Here is a 17070-nt window from a genome sequence, read left to right as displayed (position 1 = left end):
CAAATTTCTAGAAAAAACAACAATAATAAAATTTTTTGACAAAATACAAGTAATTTCTAATCAAAACAATCGAAAAACAACAACAATGATAAAAATTCTAAAATTTTACAAATTAAGATTTAAAAAATACCTGTTGCATCAACAATTTTACAACCAGACGATCCTTTCTTTCCTTTGCGATTGATGATTTTCAATTTAACCATTTTCAATAATTCAGAAAACACTAATTAGAATTTTCGAAAAAAAAAGAGAGAAATTAGCAATAAAATAAAGCGAACGAAAAAAAAAACACACACATTTTAGAGAGAGAAAATGTAAAAAAAGAGAGAAAATGCAGAAGGAGAGAGAAAGTAGAAAGAAACTGTAATGGCGGTAGAATGAAAAGACTACTAATAATGGCGGTTTGAGGACACGATATACGAAAACTGCAAAATTCAAATTAAACAGTTGAAACCAAAAATAACGGGGAATGAAATGGGTCCGTTATTTTTTTAATGAAGGTCCGTTATATGTTGGGCCTAAAACACAACAGGCCCGCTATGTAAGCTGGCCACACCATGTGGCCAGCCACATACAAAAATTTGTGTTGTTTTTTATTGTGTATTAAAAGCTACAATTAAAAAAAATGCAAATAACAAATCAACATACTCCTATCATACACTTTTATTATTACTTGACTAATTTAATATTATAATACTTATTAATCAATAATGTATAACTATATATAATTATAGATTACCGTGCATGGCATGGGATCTAACCTAGTTACTTTATAAAGGTAAAGTCGGATTCAAATCCTAAGTAGAATCTGAGTCCGAGCCTTCTTTGCATCAGAGTTGGATTCAGATTATTTTTCTCTGATTCGGTTGGAATATTTTCTCCATATGGGATCAAACTATGATGCATATTTGATGTTTGTGAATGTAGAAATTATACCAACATTGAGGTCATAGACTATACATCTCATGTACCTCAATTATCAAAATTGGCCCAATTTATGAGAATTGAAAACACAAAACTTGACAAACCCAAATATTAAAGCCCACCTAAAATAATAAACTCGATAAGGTTCCCTCTTCTCATCCATTCTTACAAAGATAAGAAACATTTCAATAACAAGAAAAAGCAAAAATGGCGACGCTTTCATTGCTATCAACTGGTGCAGGAGCAGCCATAACCAAGCGTAGTCCTTCAGCTTCCCTCACTTTTCTCACTGGTTCAAGAACACCCACAAAATCTGTTTCCTTTAATGGCGGTTCAACTCGTTCTGGGTCACTCCATTGCTCCTTTTTGGCTCCTTCATCTTCACTCTCTTCCTCCTTTTCAGGTGATTTTACTTGCCTTTTTCTGTATTATTTCACATTTCTAACTATAATTTGTTTCGATTAACCGAGAATTTGTTAAATGGGTGTGTAAATTTAATTTGGGTGCTTTTGTTTGTGGATTAGGAATTGTGGGTAAACTTTGATGTATTGTTAAATGGATATCTGCTAGCATAGATTGTATAATTTAGGCCTTTAAGGTTGTATCGAGGATTGAATTCCGTCTACATCATTGTCGTTTGTGACTCTCTGTACTCCAACAAAAGGTGGTGTTATCTTTGTGTGTTAACAGGTTTGGCCTAAAAGGTAGTAGCGGAAATGTGACCTTTTTTTGATTTTTTTGGGTACTTTAAAACCCTGAATTAGGCAATGTACTAGATGGTAGATGATAAGATGAAATTAATTGCATTTTTTATCGTTGCAAATGATTGTTGTCTCATTATATGTGTTGAAAGATGGAGGTTTAAGAGTTTCTTTGCATATTATAAACTACACTCTGGCTACAATCAAAAATTTCAATGTCACACTAATTTATACCTTTGCCTTTATTGCAAGAGTGTGAACTGGTGGTTAGGTTTAGGAGAAAGAGCGCGAGATCATGGGTATAGATAGGAGGATGGATTGAGCATGGCCGTCTTCTTGGATCTCAATTTGATTTGTTTGAGTGTCATAATATGATAAGTTTGGGAGGTTTGGGGGTTATTGAAACAGGTTGCAATTAAGAAATCAAATAACAATGCAATTCTTTAGAAGTGTAAACTATTCTTGAAGTCTTTTATTCAACAATTTATAGGCTTGTTTGATAATACTATATTCTTGAAAGAGGTGGTGAGAATCTCACTTTTTTACTAGTTTTCCCCAGCTGATTACTTTGCTTGGATGAAAATCGCTATTATAGCGTATTTGATTGAAATTCTGTTCCTCACGGGGACACTTATGTGGTGAGGTCCTTGATGGATGCCACAGCCGGCTAGAAACAAGTACGTTTGGATTATTTGGGGAGGGTTTCCTCGTTTTGTCACCCCTCAGTTAAATGCAGGGTTATTTCTCTTTTTGGGTTGTGTGGATAGGTGCTTCAAGAGCGCTCATGTCTCATACTAAAATCAAAACGTCTTCTTCAAATCAATTCATTCATAGAGCAAGAAATATGTGATCACTAAATGAATGTTTTTTTTTTTTTTTTTTTTTTTTGAGGAAACACTAAATGAATGTTGAAGTATGTAAGGATTGGCTTTTTAGTGGATCGTATTCAAATAATTTTGATTTGTTTGTTTACTGAACAAATGTCTCCTACTTACCGCCAGAGATGGCTTAGTACCAACCTCACAGGCAGCAAACTGAAAAGTTAAGCTATGCCTGACAAATCTTCTGCATTACCCTACTTAGAAAAAGGTTGTCTGTGGAAAAAGAATTAGTGTTAGTATCCATTTATATAAAAAGATCCATCTTCTCTTCCAATAGGATCAATTACTGGCGTGTTGTTTCAGACAGGATTAAAATCCATGGCCATCATTTTATTAATAAGGTTCACTTGAGACATTACAAAAGTTAAAGCAGCCTTCAAAAGCTAGAGCTATCTAGTCTGCTTTCGCCATTTGGAACTGTCTAGTTGTTGTGGCACATTGCTTAGCTTCTCTGGTTTGTTCAAAATTTCAATTGACCAAAATGTGCTTAGAATAACACTTTTAATGTCAATTTTTTGAGTTAATGCACATACATGATTTGCCTGCATTCAATGGGATGATTAACTATGAAAGGCTTTTTTCTAATTACAGGATTGTCCTTGGGATTGGACTTAGCATCAAACACTGGAGTCGGTACTGATAGATACCGCAGATTCGTGGTGAGAGCTGGGAAGGCAGCTCTTTGTCAAACCAAGAGGAACAGATCCAGGAAGTCATTGGCTCGGACACATGGTTTTCGATTGCGAATGAGCACTACTAGTGGAAGAGCTATTCTAAAGCGTAGACGTGCCAAGGGACGCAAAATTCTCTGCACGAAGACAAACCCAAGCAGCGGGAAACGAGTCAGTACTTAAATATAAGAACTGAAGGATGTAAATTTTTGTGCCTGTAAACTTTTCTCAAATTATTTCTTGTAAACTTGTCCTTTGAATATGAAGCCTTTTGTTTTCCTTCCTTGTAAGTTCATGCTTCCCTTCTTAGAATCGTGTTAAATTTTTTTGGGTTTTTCTAAGCTATACCCCAAAGGTATTTGAGTTTCTAAGGTGTACCTATACTTTTTCAAGTTTATAAGTTGTGCCCTTCAACTCCTTATCAATACTAAAATGTACCCTTATTAGTTGTTTAAAAGTTATTTGAGAGTGTGATTTTGTGGCTTCAGTTTTCATTATTAGGGTTGCGATGGCTAAGATTTCTTTCTCTTACCATTTCCTTACCTTTTATCATCTTTCTATTAAATTTATAATTAACTTTAGGTGACGTGGAAGTCTCAAGGAGGGTATTATTCATTAATGGTAGTGAGTTGAGGGGCACAACTTAGAAACTTGAAAAAACATGGGTACACCTTAGAAACTCGAATACCTAAGGGGTATAGCTTAGAAAAACCCAATTTTTTTTTTAAAAAACAAATTATAAGAAATTTGTTAAATTCAATTAGCGCTTTACACCTCGATGTTTATTACTGTTAACCATAAATCTCTTCTTTGTTTCATCCAAAAAAAAAAAAAAAAAAAAAAAAAACTCTACCTTGTCACACAATTAGTATAGATGAAGTAAAGATATATCACATGTATTTTGAGAGGGCCTAAATTTTATCTTTTTTTAACGGTAATTTTGTAAATAAATCAACAAAATTCACAATCAACACAATATTTTCGTCAATAAATTTACATTTGTAGAATCCTTATTTAATAAAAGTTGTTGACTTATTTAATAATGCTTCTTGATAAACATCTATTTTGTTTATTATGAAGATCAATTTGCATTTTCTCTGGGTATTTTGGTATTTTTGCATATAAAATGCTATATATATATTTAAAAAAAAAAAATTGCAATTATTTACAAGTTTGTCATTGAATATGTAAAGTACAACTACATAAATTTTAGTTATATTCTAGGACTTTCTCCACATCTAATGCAAATATATAAACAAAGTTTTATTACAATAATATTCTTTCTAGTCTTAGGCCTTGGCACCATCATACTAAATCAACTAATTCGAGTAACAAGCAAAGGACAATCACCTATCACTGAATTGAGCACTTATTATGCAAATAAATATACCAAGTACCCTGTAAAAATTATCAAGCAAACTAATAGCTTGCATCAAGAATTCAAAGGTAAAGGGAGATGATCATTACATACAAGAATGAACATCCTAATTACAACAAATGGTACTTTATAAAGTTGCACTTTTCCATGGGATAGCCTACATGGCGTTGCAGATTTACTGGCTCACTGCTTGCGAAGTTGCGATCTAGCTTGCCAGTTGCTCAGACGGTCCCTGATTAGCTGTTATCCGTACGATTTAATAGCTGGGAGGCCTGGAAAAAAAAAATGTATCCTTCTCTAAAAGCTTCTCGCTTAAATGCATACCAAAAAATAAAGTCCCCGCCTCTGGATGCCAAAATATAGCAACTTGTAGCTCAAACAATGCCATTGCAACCTGTATATTACTCATGAACTCATGATCAAAGATATATCAGCAGAGTTACTGAACAGGAAATGAGCAAACTAATTTTCATGGACTTAATAAAACTAAACCTCGTTGATGAATGATGCATACCTCAGTAAGCCCTCCAACTAACGGGGTTAAATGTTACTTCTTATAACATTTGATCTAGGGCCTAAGTATATCAGCCAATGTTTGAATTAATGAGTTGGGGTCAAAGGTTATACCAACTTTTGGATCCTCCAATGAATCAACGGTGACCTGCCAAAAATACAAGAATAAAAACCTAATCTAGGATTGCACAAGAGATCTTAAGGTAAACATATTCCAGCAATAGCCAATAACAGATATGAGTAATTGGCATGCTTAAAGCTACCCTTGACTCGAACCCTCAATTTTGCAAGACGGGATGATGAATGTACAGTTTATATACCAGTGCACTAGCAGAAGCACTTTGGATGCCATGAGCCAACAAAGGCTACATACCACTTCAAAAAAAATTAACAACTGCTCCACACGTAGTAACATTTTCCTCATGATTAAAGATCCAGCATAAACCTGCACCATTAAGGCAACCTTTGCAAGATAGAAGTCGCCTGCTATAGAATTATGATAAACAATGTATTGTGGATTTGTGATGGATCCTCATATACTCGGAATCAATTTTACAAAATAATTCTATTCAATTTAGTGGCACATTATCCCTTTACTCATACTCCGTCCCTTTTTGTTTGCCTTGCTTTCTTTTCTGGACCATCCCTTTTGAGTTTTCCCAATACTCCTATCACTTTAACTAAAAAGGTAAAATAACTTTGACGATAAGTTTCCACTATGTGATGATACACAGGCCTAACTAATAATCTAGATCAATGAATTTGTCAAATCTTGGAAATCTCTCAGATAAATAAGCTAATACTCTGGGGCAGCTTCTTCATATGTGTGCAAGATTTTGAAGCACCATCATCTTTTGTTGGGGGGGGGGGGGGGGGGGGGGGGGGGGGGGGGGGGGGCAGGGAGAGTTAGGAGGTGAGGGAGAGGGAAAAATATCAATTAGAAACCAGTACATTGCAAGTGAGCCTACTGTAAATGCTATAATCTGTTTAGTGCTCAGTGCTCACTGCAAGATGCTTTAATAATATATAATAACTCACCACATTTAATATTCCTTGGTCCTTCAAGGCATTTAAATCCACTGGAATTTTACCATTTCTGGGCACCAAAATTGTATTTACATATGCACTTGGCTGCACAAAAGAAACAATGTACCAATTTTGAAATCTAATTAGTACAAGGGAGTACTTTCAAGGGAATATGACCATATATTACATAAATATTTGTAGGTTATTATAGATCAAGTAGTCACCTTTGAACCAAAAACATCATATTTGTGTTTATTTTAACGTCCAGCAAAAATGAACTTTCAGATACCATATATGATTCCAATAAAGCAGGACTGAACAAGAAATTCTAAAAGAAATATTAAATAATTTCTTTTTGTTCACAAATTCATATTATTATTTCATATTTCTTCAACCAACACAGATACGGTATGGAAATGATACTGCACACTCATAGGGAACCATCTTTTCTATACTTATCTCACTGAGAGAGAAAGTTGTTCAAGAAAAGGTTTAGAACTTCATATCAATGAAAAGACTACACAAATGTTCCTTCAAGTTGAGGGAAACATGGTTGGTCAAGATGAGGTGCGACAACGGTCTGCACAACAATTGTTTCAATTCTCAAATAGTCATGTCACAGTCATCTTATCGAAACAACCTTGTAGAATATTCAAGACTTACCATATAAGAGAAAGTTTGTTACATGCATATGCTCAATCATGTATTTGAAAAATTCTCAGTATGGAAGTGTTGATGATATTTATCATATTATTTGGTCTTAGCTTAAGTCAAAACAATGAAACCTAAGAGAAATCTCCTATTATTCTGTAAAATCCCACATAGTCCTATGATATGATATTTGTATCAAACTTCTCCTAATTAATCAGTTCTTGAAAATATTAAGTTTTAGTGGCAACTCTAGTTATTCTGTAATGCCCTACCTAATCCCATGATTGAAACCTAAAAGGTAGACATATGCAAACCGAAAAGGTTGAACAACTTAATTTTAAACATATTGACAGAGCTTGTACTGACGCCACAAAATAATTAAGGAACAACAATAATACGTAATGTTGATCCTTTTGACTTTCACCAAACTATGACTAAGCAATAAAAGAGAATAAGCAATAATGTTGTATACCCCATTCACTCACTTACAAGATTATTAAGACTATATTTGGAATTTCCATGAGTTCTATTAAGAGCATCAGTGATTGCAGTCACAAAGCATGAAGCTGAGAATCCATTTGTTTCTCGATCATGTGTCCCATTTAAAAAAAGTATCTGCACACAAATAACAAAATTCAGCACCTAAAATAAAATGTACAGCCAGCATCAACAGTTGATCAATCCAATAGACCAATACTCCCACGGGGGGCGGACACCGCAATTGCTCTAATTTCTTACATTACTGCATGTTGTTAGAGGTATCAATTTTGAGATGAATCATACCTTAGGACAAGCCCTTGAGGAAATGATTTCTCCTATCCCATTTAAAACCTACATAAAGCAATGCCTGATATAAGAGAAGAGATCAGAAATCTGACCCCAAAAGTGAAAATAAACTCCTCAACAGCATATAAGAGAATAACCATGTAGAATATTGCTTATTTTTCTGGCATTTTCATTGATGCAGGAAATTATTGTATATACTGAACTTTTAGTGTCCTTTTTACCAGCACAAGATTACATGTTTAATATTAAAAAATCAGTATCATCAGTCAGTTCATTAACAGTACCAAAGGACACTACAATATATAGCTGACTGTCACCATCATAGCCACCATCCCAATTTATAAAAAAAAAAGATGGAAAATGCAACACGAATTTCATGTACTTGGAAATTGGAACCAAATAAAAAGCAGAAGAAATGAGCCAAAATACCACCACGTTTATTGGAAGCTTGATGATAACATCATGTAAGAACTGACAATAACAATAAAACAATCAGACATTCTTTTGGTTCAAGGCACAATTTTTTAGCATCATATAAGCTCAGACATGGTGACCAATAGGAAACATATCAGCAAAAACTAGCAAAAGGTTCTTAATAGGCAACATACAGCAGATTCTCCATGTTCTGGCTTACTCCATGCTATGCATTTAATACTACTGAATAAGAAACTTGGAACGCATAACACCAAAAACTGACAGCAGTAAAATGCAATTGTATGTGTATATTAGTTATTAACATGGACATCAAATATCACAAACAAGCTGAAGCTTATGTAAATAATTTACCAATGAAGGGCAGATTGATGTAAAAAGGGATCCCATGGCATAAACGATGCAATTAACACTGCGTAACTGAGCGAGGACAGCTGGATTTGGTGGAGGGAAGACCTGCCCTATACCAAGTAAATATCATTACAATAGTACCTTGCACTTCCATGACTCAAAAGATATGCACGAGCCACTTATAATAAAATTTACTGGATAAAAAAAATTAAAATTCATTTCCATTTCTGCAAATAGTTGAATATCAAAAGTTAACAGCAAAGTAGTTGAATCTTCTGGTCAAAATAATGTAAAACCGGGAAAATTGAATGACGACAACAGTATCAATCACAGATGGAAGAATTTATGGGAAATTTTAAGAAAAGATAGCACAAAGTTTATCATATGGAAATTGGAAACCAATCACTGAACCGACATAAAATCCCCTTCATAAGCAGGCAGTGTAGTATAATAAGAGTAGCAGTTACCTCATGCAACAAATTTTGCCCCTCACTTGACATGTAGAATACCCGCTTTATTTTTGATGGAAGTGCTTGAGCAGAGCAGTAATTCTATACACAAATAACAATAGTTGACAAAAATAAGTTTTAGACAGTCTTCCATAGCATAAAAGTAATCATGACTATTTACAGAAAGTATTTTCAGCAGCTTTCTCTGTTTAAGCATTTTATATATTAAGTCTAGTGCTAACAGACATCAAGATTACTGCCTTAATTGGCGTAATGTATCAAACCAAGATCGCAAATTAACTAAACCTCACCTATTTGACATTGTATGTCTTCTGTTTATTCTTAAGATATTCTGTCTAGGGATTCAGGTCAATCTTTTTATAATATCCGTTAACTAGAAAAAACGCTAAAATTGGTTAAAGTGCAGAGAACTGAGAAACAAAGAAATCTCTGGCATATACATTTCATTTATGATGCGACAAGCATTTGATAAGAGCCAATCCGCATCTAAGCATTGAATCAAAAGACATGTTAACAAACTAGACAGTCCTGCTTCTTAAGTTTATGCAACTAAAGCTTTTTCTGTTTTCGAACTACTTGTACAAGGGATGGAAATAAAAGTAAAGACAAAAAATCTAACTAAATCAAAAATAAAGCAAAAATTCATATTCATATGACCACCAATATAAGGTTGGTACTTGGTAGGTTAACAATTTTGTTTTCATCTTTTTTCTTTTTTTCTTTGAAGGAGGCAAGGTTGAAACATTAAATTGATCAATCACTGAGCATTAAGCATTTTACATACTTTAATTAAGCACACATCTACTTCCAAAAACAAAAGAAACGGTTTACCCACAATAACATTGTATACCTTATTTACAGGATCCATTAGTCCATTGGTTGGATGAGATATTTCATTTTGACCACGAATCGTTCTTCCATCCTTGTAACAAACATGAGAAAAAGTGAGAGCCATAGAACAAAATTATGTTAAAAAGGACCAACACCTTATAGGTTAATGCATACATATTACAGCATCAAATCTGTTTCAAATAATCAATTTAATGCCTTGTTTAACTTACCTCCAACAAATTAGTAGATATCACTTTAAAGTAGTATTTAAAATGTCCTATCAGACTAGCCAGTCACTTTCTTACTTTCACTACTTTGACATACAAACATATCAAAGTGCCAGTGAATTCTGTCACAATCCAAAAACAAGCATATGCCTGCCCCCGTACTAAGCAAAAAAGGAAGGCCAAAGACTCAAAAAGGGTGGGCAGACATAATATAAGACCATATGAGATATAACTTTACAACTTGATTCAACAGGTATAGGATATACTATCTCCATTAAATGTTATGTGCAACTTTGGGGTATTATTTGTGAGATATAAAATATTCCAAAGTTGCACATAACATTTAACGGAGGTAGTAAGATATAAGGGTGGCTCTTATAATGGTATTATATTATGTCTGCCCACCCTTATCCGCATCTAAGCATTGAATCAACATATCCAACTTGATCTTCGTCAAAAAAAAAAAAAAAAAAAAAAAAAAAATCCAACTTGATCAACAGGTATAGGATATAACTTTTTTAGGTTTCAATTATCTTGAGTTCTCTCTTCAGGAATTAGGATTCCGTGTATAATTAATATTTTGTACCCTTAGACAATCGCATGCTCAAATTTACAAGGCCCACCAAAAATGAAAGTAGAATTTCTCAATTCATGTGACAAATCCAACAGAGAGGAGATCCCCGCTACAAAATGAGGAAATCATATAACCCAAACTAGGAAAAACAAACCAAGCATTTTTTATGATCATACCCACAGCTCACAGCCCAGTGTCAATCTGTCATTGGTGGATATGACAGGGAGAACAAGACTTTCTTTAGGAATCTCTGAAACACGGGAAAACAAAAATATCGCTGACTCTAGCGACTGGAAGAATATCCGGGCTCCAGCGAAGAAAAAATTTCCAATGCTGCAGCAAAAAAAAAATCAGCTGAGCAAGATATCATATGGATCAACTTAAACATAAACCATCAGTCGCCATATTGTAAAACAACAATCAAACTGTACGGAGCTATATATCCGACAAAAAATTAATCAACCAAAGGTATAGTATAAACTGTCAACATTCAATCTCTTGTTGAGAATTTAATATTTTTGGCAGAATTCTGAATTTCAAATTCACCAAAATAATGACCCGATTAGATACCGTTAAATGTACAAAGCATACCATATATATATTGCTCTAGTCAACAAATGTTGTCTATGTTACAACATCAAAGTGGCAACACATAGATTGAAACCCCCCACCCCCCAAAAAACAATCAAAAAAAATTATCAAAACAGGAGATATAGAAAACCGAGAAATAGGATGCTTTCGTATATGTCTCAAGGAATAACAAACATCAATGATCAAACATGCTTGCCAAAAAAACAGAATGGAAGAAATAAACAGAACATAACTTTACAACCACAAGTGATTCAAGTAATTGTACAGCAAAAGTCATGACTTACATAGTTACATGTTAATTCTAATTCCGAATAAGGGGAGGGGACTTATAAATGAGGCAGAATTGCAAAAATGAGAATCTGGGATAGATGTCACATAAACATGGACAAAGATTAGAAAGATTCCTTGAACACAAACATTTGGTATGCTTTTTTTTTTTTTTTTTTTTTTTTTTTTTTTTTTTTTTTTTCCCTCCTTTTTTCTGTGTAGGTCTACAAGGAACACTTAATATCTGATCATGATTTTGTTTTAACAAGAAGAAAGAAGCTTCCTCAGTTGCACTTTCAGTGAAATTGCATATTTATTCCCTTATGCCACAGATACTAAGCAGAAAAAAGCTTTAAAATCTATGTCACTACTAAAGGAAAACTCGTACCTGCCATTGCTGAAACAGAATTTCGCTTCAGATCTCATGAGAATCTGCAAACACATTTTAAGAAATTTGAAACTGTATCATCATTAAAATATGAATGAATAACTTCATCAATGTGTGTCATTGGAAAACTTTGACAAATCAGTACAGGTGCTACAGAGATATCAAACAAATCAAATGTAATATCCACATATTTACCAACGGTAGGGATATGCAGTAGCATGAATAATACATTATTTCAACAGACAAAAAAATTATCACACTAGATATCATGTTAAAGAAACTCTAACTACTGCTATGTTTACTCTTATACATGATTGGTGTTCTTACTATTAACATCATTTTTGTTGGAATAGATGAAGAAAGAGAAATTTATGAAAAAATACATAAATTAACAAATTAAGGAAATTCATAGAAGATAGTAGTATTGATGCATCTAAATCATCAAACCAACATTATGTTATTTATTTTCTCATAGATCATTTTAGTAACGTCCCTTAAGATGTTATTATACTCTTTTACCAAAAAAGAAAATACAATGGGATCATTTCTATTATAATAGTCAATTCAATAATATCAAAAAAAAGAAAATTGTATTTCATTCGAATATTATACAGACAAATTCAATTTCAAAATATCCACAATTCGGAAAATGAGTTTCTAGATGAAGCATTGTGTTCTAACAGATAAAATAAAAATAACTCTGTAGAAGAGTTTCTCCTGGTGATATATTATACCAAATGCAATGCCCTGTATGTATTTTATATCTATAACACTAATACTTCGCCTTCGCACTTCAATATTATATACATGCCCTGTTACTGACAGCATGGAAAGTGAAATGGATCATGAGAAATTGTGAATTGTAAGAGGTGGAGCACCGTGCGGGGGCTGCCAACAGGATTGGAGGCAATTACCAACCTCAGTTATGAGCTAAATTCTCAATAAGGTTGTGTAGATAAGCATTCATTCTACCTGTTGCTGAAAGTAAACTAGAAAGGCTCGAATTGTTTCCCTATATGGTACCGATACTTCCTCCCATAGTGAATGCTCCCCTTCAACAATGTCATACCTGTCAAATACTCCAATTAGCATACTGATTGCTCCTATTATAGAAGTTCCAAGAAAATAATTGAGATCGACTTCAAAATAAAACAAGAGACCCTGTGTATACTAGACAGCCACTCAATAGCAGAATACTAGGAAACATTAAAATCAGGTTGCAGAAGACAAAACATAGAAAATATAACGAATTAAAGGATTTATTCTAAAAAAAACCATAGATGTTCAATTTAGCAGCTATCACAATATGAAGCAACTGGCGTAAATCAAAGGCTTAGGATTTTCAACAAGCGACTCTTTAAATAAATATCAGTAATAACTGAAAAAAAAGAAATGCATTAGCAAGAGAAATAACATGCATCACAGCTGATGATTCTACTGAAAAACTATCCATCATACCATTCTGATTTTGCATCTTTAGCATGTAGAGGTAAACGGTGACCTAATAATTGTCTAACAGCAAGAGCCTCTGCAGTACTTTCATCAGAGAGCCTCAAACATCTTGATCTTATGTCTCCAACGGCTGGACCACCTACATTACATTTTTTATCTTAACATAAGAGAGATAATGATTTGACAAGTATAGATTTAATTTCATCATTATACAAGCAACCATTACCTAACATCAACTCATTTTACTTATCGCATACATGTATACACTGCTGATCACAAAAAAGAAAATGCATATGGACATGTTGAGAATTTACTGATCTTTCTTTGACCTCAAATCCTGATAATAAAAACCAATCAGAACCTTTTTTCTCCATGGAAATTAATAGGACTTTTTTACTTGATCTTGTAAGTTAATTAGCATAAGTTACTGTTTCACAAACAAATGGCAACCATAAGCTGAACCTCAAGATTCTAGATTGAGTCTAATGTATTAGATATTCACTTTGCAAGTAAAAATCTCATTTGAAATAGGAATATAACAACTTGGAATAATTGCAGCTATGAGCTGAATACCATACCAAGCACACGGACAATCTCAGCTGTACTTCCTCCATCATCAGAAACAGGAAGAACGTGTGCAACACAAGTTGTCAGCTTTTTCAGCTCCTCCACTACCCCATTAAAGGCAGTGCCCCCTACAGCATTTCAAAAGACAATAAAGAAAAAAAAACGACATTTAAGAAGAAGCAGACATTTAACAGATAAACATGTGCACATCAAATATGTACACAAGCTAGGGTAGGATAAGGTTGTTAAGATGTACACAAGCTAAACCCCTACAATTGCAAGTAAGTTCTTTAACATTCACCTTATATATAAAATAAAAAAGAGCATAATTCCATGAAACTGTTGATTTACAAGACGATCTTCGTATTACATCACAAAAATTAAATTGAGTGGCGGCTTAGAAGGATATTTTGATAATGACTTTTACTGTCCAAAGTTTAAAAACTATCAACTCAGACTCCTTTCAATTATGTGGAAGATGGGCAGGCAAAAGATGAATTGTATTGGCCACAAATGTCTTGATGTAAAATAGTTGATAATGTGACTTGCTAGAAAATAGATAGATAGCCAACTGCATTAGAAACTGGAAACACTGCAATAGAACTAACGCTAAAGAGCAAGAACCCTCAAAATCAGTAGAAAAAACTCGAGTTTATACCATTAGCCATGTCCAGACAAATACTAACATTCAACAGTCAAGTCATTCATAAACTTGTTTACGTGCAAGATCTAAACTAGGTGTAGTTGTATAATTGTGATTCAAAAAATCCCTAAAAGTCTTTCAGCCACATAAAGTACAATGATATCAAAAAGCTCACACATCTATAGTTTTGAAATTTTGACTAGACAAGATAATAAAATCATATACTAATGCCATGGTCCGAACACTTACAATAAAATAAGACCAAACCTAAGCGCATTTCATTATCAATATCAGCGCATTTCATATACTAATGCCGTGGTCCGAACACTTACAATCAAATAAGACCAAACCTAAGCGCATTTCATTATCAATATCACTCTAATTAAAAAGTGTTTACTTGATATGCAGCTACTTCCATGGCACCTTGGACATCAATTCACTATTGTGGACAAAAAATCCACAAAATGCTTTTTTTTTCATTAAATCTCACTTCAACTGATCCAATAATACCTTTTGCCACTAGATACCAGAGAAGAACACCCAGATGGTGGATTGAAGGGTAAAGGGTAAAGCTTAAGCTGATGAAGATTGTGGAGAGGCAAAGTTAGACTAGTTGCTAGGAGGGAAGGGGGGTGGACTGTGGACATAAAAGATTATCACAGTTTTTGTTTTTACCTATACGATAAGAAATTTTATTGCTCTAGGTTTTGTAACAGCAGGAAGTTGCATCAGTACGACATATCAAAGCCGTTAAGTATGCCAACCTCCGAAAATTTTTAATCTAGCCAGCAAGGTATAATCTTCAGACAGTGTTTTAGCAAATTTACTAAATAAGGTGATGCATTAAAGTCCTTGGATATCAACAATCAAGAAAAGACTACTATGCAGTGTTAACTAGCTTTGCCGTTAATAAATAAAATTGGCCCAGTTTGGCAATTAGTATTAGCTGATTATGTTAGTTGTTTGTGCAAAAGGGTTGGGTTAATAGATGTACTTTGATAATAACTTTATTGTGTAAAATGGCCAACAATCCTCTCTCCCAATCCTCTCTCAACCAAATACCCCTATTAAAGGCTTGGACTAGTGAAACTTCTCTTTTGTCTCAGAACCTCTAATGTTGCCCCAAACCTCTTTCTGTTCACCACTAATAATTGCCAGGATTTGGGAGAACTTCATTACTTCCTTAGTAACACTCCTTAGAAAATTAGTCTTGCCTAGAGATGTTAACAATTCACAATACTCCATTCATCTTAAGACTAAGCAAACCATTTGAAAGTTGCACTGAAAATTTTAACTTTCAAGTGACTAATGATACATAATTAGAAAACTCAATGAAGCGGATAGATAGTATGGGTGTATTCTTTTCCTCAATCAACCCAACACCATTACACCAACAACAAACAATCAACCAAAGTGGTAAAATTAGGAATGTTACGAATCAATCCTTGGCTATAAAAGCATGCAACAAAACCCTTGAGAAGCTAAATTTTCTCAAAATTCAGTACATATACAAATTTATACAGCACTAGTGAGGCTCCTAGCTCCTTCTAAATTCCAATACTATGAAAATGGGTCATACATCAATGAGAATAATCACACAAATCCCAAAAAATTTCATGGTAAATTACAATCCTAAATCAAATTACTCATAACATCAACTGTATTAAAGCAAAATAACATTACAAAGCGCAATAACTATATACTCCATAAATCAATCCAAATATAATTGTCGCATTACTAGTTCAAATTACACGATCAATGTATCTATAAAGCTCATAAAAGGGAGTAATCAATAAATTACGAAGAGAAAAGAGGAAAGAATTCTTACCAGAAAAAACAAGTAGAGAAGGTTGAGAAGTGGTAGAAGATTGGGAAGGAGAAGGAAAGGTTGAGGAGGAAGCCATTAATGGAGGAGATTGAGAATTACAAGAGAAAGTGCATTTGAATCTAATGGGATTGCTAGAAATGGTGGATTTGAAGTGGAAGGAATAAGGTAGGAAAGGTAAAGGATTGCAAAGGAGAGAGAATGAAGGGGAGGGTCCTAACAAAGTGTCCGCCATTTTTATGTGAAAAATAAAGAATGGTTGTTGGTTCACTTGAATAGTTTTGCAAACCCCAACTATTTGGGAGCTTGGATAACGCTCTTGTCCTATACTTTCTCGTTTAGGGTCATGTATTTTGAGAGAAGCGATGTTAAAAATGGACTCGACTTAAGAATTTGAGTAATCTCAACAACGATGTATTCGGCCCATGCTTGATTAATGGGTGGATGAAACTGGTGACATATATTCTAAATTGAACCCGACCCAATACTAATCGGTAATTGATTTGACCTGATACTTTATGATTAACCTGCAGTCGACCTTGAGTTAAAAGACAATTAATTTGATCAAACCTGTTTTGGTTGTTGTTTTAATTAATTTGAAATATAAACATTATGAATCGGTCGAGGAAAGGTTGGATTTAATTGGTTTTTTTTCTTTTATATATGCTATTTAAAGATTAGAGTGTTGGTTGAATTCAACTCTAATTAACATAAGGTCATGCATTTTTTTCTTGAAAGAAAGCAGGGGAGAGCTCAACAAGGTTGAGGACACCCACAAGGTCATGTGTTTAATGATTAATGCTCATAATTGTTAATTTTTTGTAAAAAAATAATACCCATGATCAATAATACTATGACATAGTACCACATCGTAATAACGACAGGTGGCGAGATGAATTAAGAATACTATAGATAACACTT

At 33.7% G+C, this 17070-nt stretch overlaps 2 protein-coding genes across 4 annotated transcripts; one reads left to right on the top strand and one right to left on the bottom strand.

Moving 5' to 3' along the window:
• Positions 1-1068: 1068 nt before the first annotated feature.
• LOC145636222 (large ribosomal subunit protein bL34c-like) lies at positions 1069-3467 on the top strand. Its single transcript, XM_081687720.1, has 2 exons — positions 1069-1327; positions 3098-3467. The coding sequence occupies exons 1-2, from the start codon at positions 1132-1134 to the stop codon at positions 3358-3360; spliced, it is 459 nt and encodes a 152-aa protein (XP_081543846.1). The 5' UTR covers positions 1069-1131; the 3' UTR covers positions 3361-3467.
• A 949-nt stretch (positions 3468-4416) lies between these two features.
• On the bottom strand, positions 4417-16463 carry LOC145636221 (uncharacterized protein YNL011C-like). 3 transcript variants are annotated; one of them, XM_081687718.1, is made up of 15 exons: positions 16153-16460; positions 13693-13809; positions 13121-13253; positions 12635-12731; positions 11663-11706; positions 10593-10749; positions 9635-9706; positions 8782-8865; positions 8318-8419; positions 7529-7576; positions 7235-7360; positions 6107-6199; positions 5070-5216; positions 4880-4949; positions 4417-4795 (listed from the first exon to the last, which is right to left on the bottom strand). In XM_081687718.1, exons 1-13 carry the CDS (start codon positions 16382-16384, stop codon positions 5124-5126), a joined length of 1398 nt encoding a protein of 465 aa, XP_081543844.1. In that variant the 5' UTR covers positions 16385-16460; the 3' UTR covers positions 4417-4795; positions 4880-4949; positions 5070-5123. The 3 variants fall into 3 exon arrangements, with proteins under 3 accessions (XP_081543844.1, XP_081543845.1, XP_081543843.1); XM_081687719.1 differs by having other exon boundaries at positions 4417-4949; positions 6110-6199; positions 16153-16463; XM_081687717.1 differs by having other exon boundaries at positions 4417-4949.
• Positions 16464-17070: the final 607 nt, after the last annotated feature.

Source organism: Chenopodium album, chromosome 6, assembly GCF_948465745.1.
Source record: "Chenopodium album chromosome 6, dcCheAlbu1.1, whole genome shotgun sequence".
In the NCBI taxonomy this organism is placed as follows: domain Eukaryota; kingdom Viridiplantae; phylum Streptophyta; class Magnoliopsida; order Caryophyllales; family Amaranthaceae; genus Chenopodium; species Chenopodium album.
Note: the sequence above shows the minus strand (reverse complement) of the source record. Positions and strands in the feature narration are given on the sequence as shown.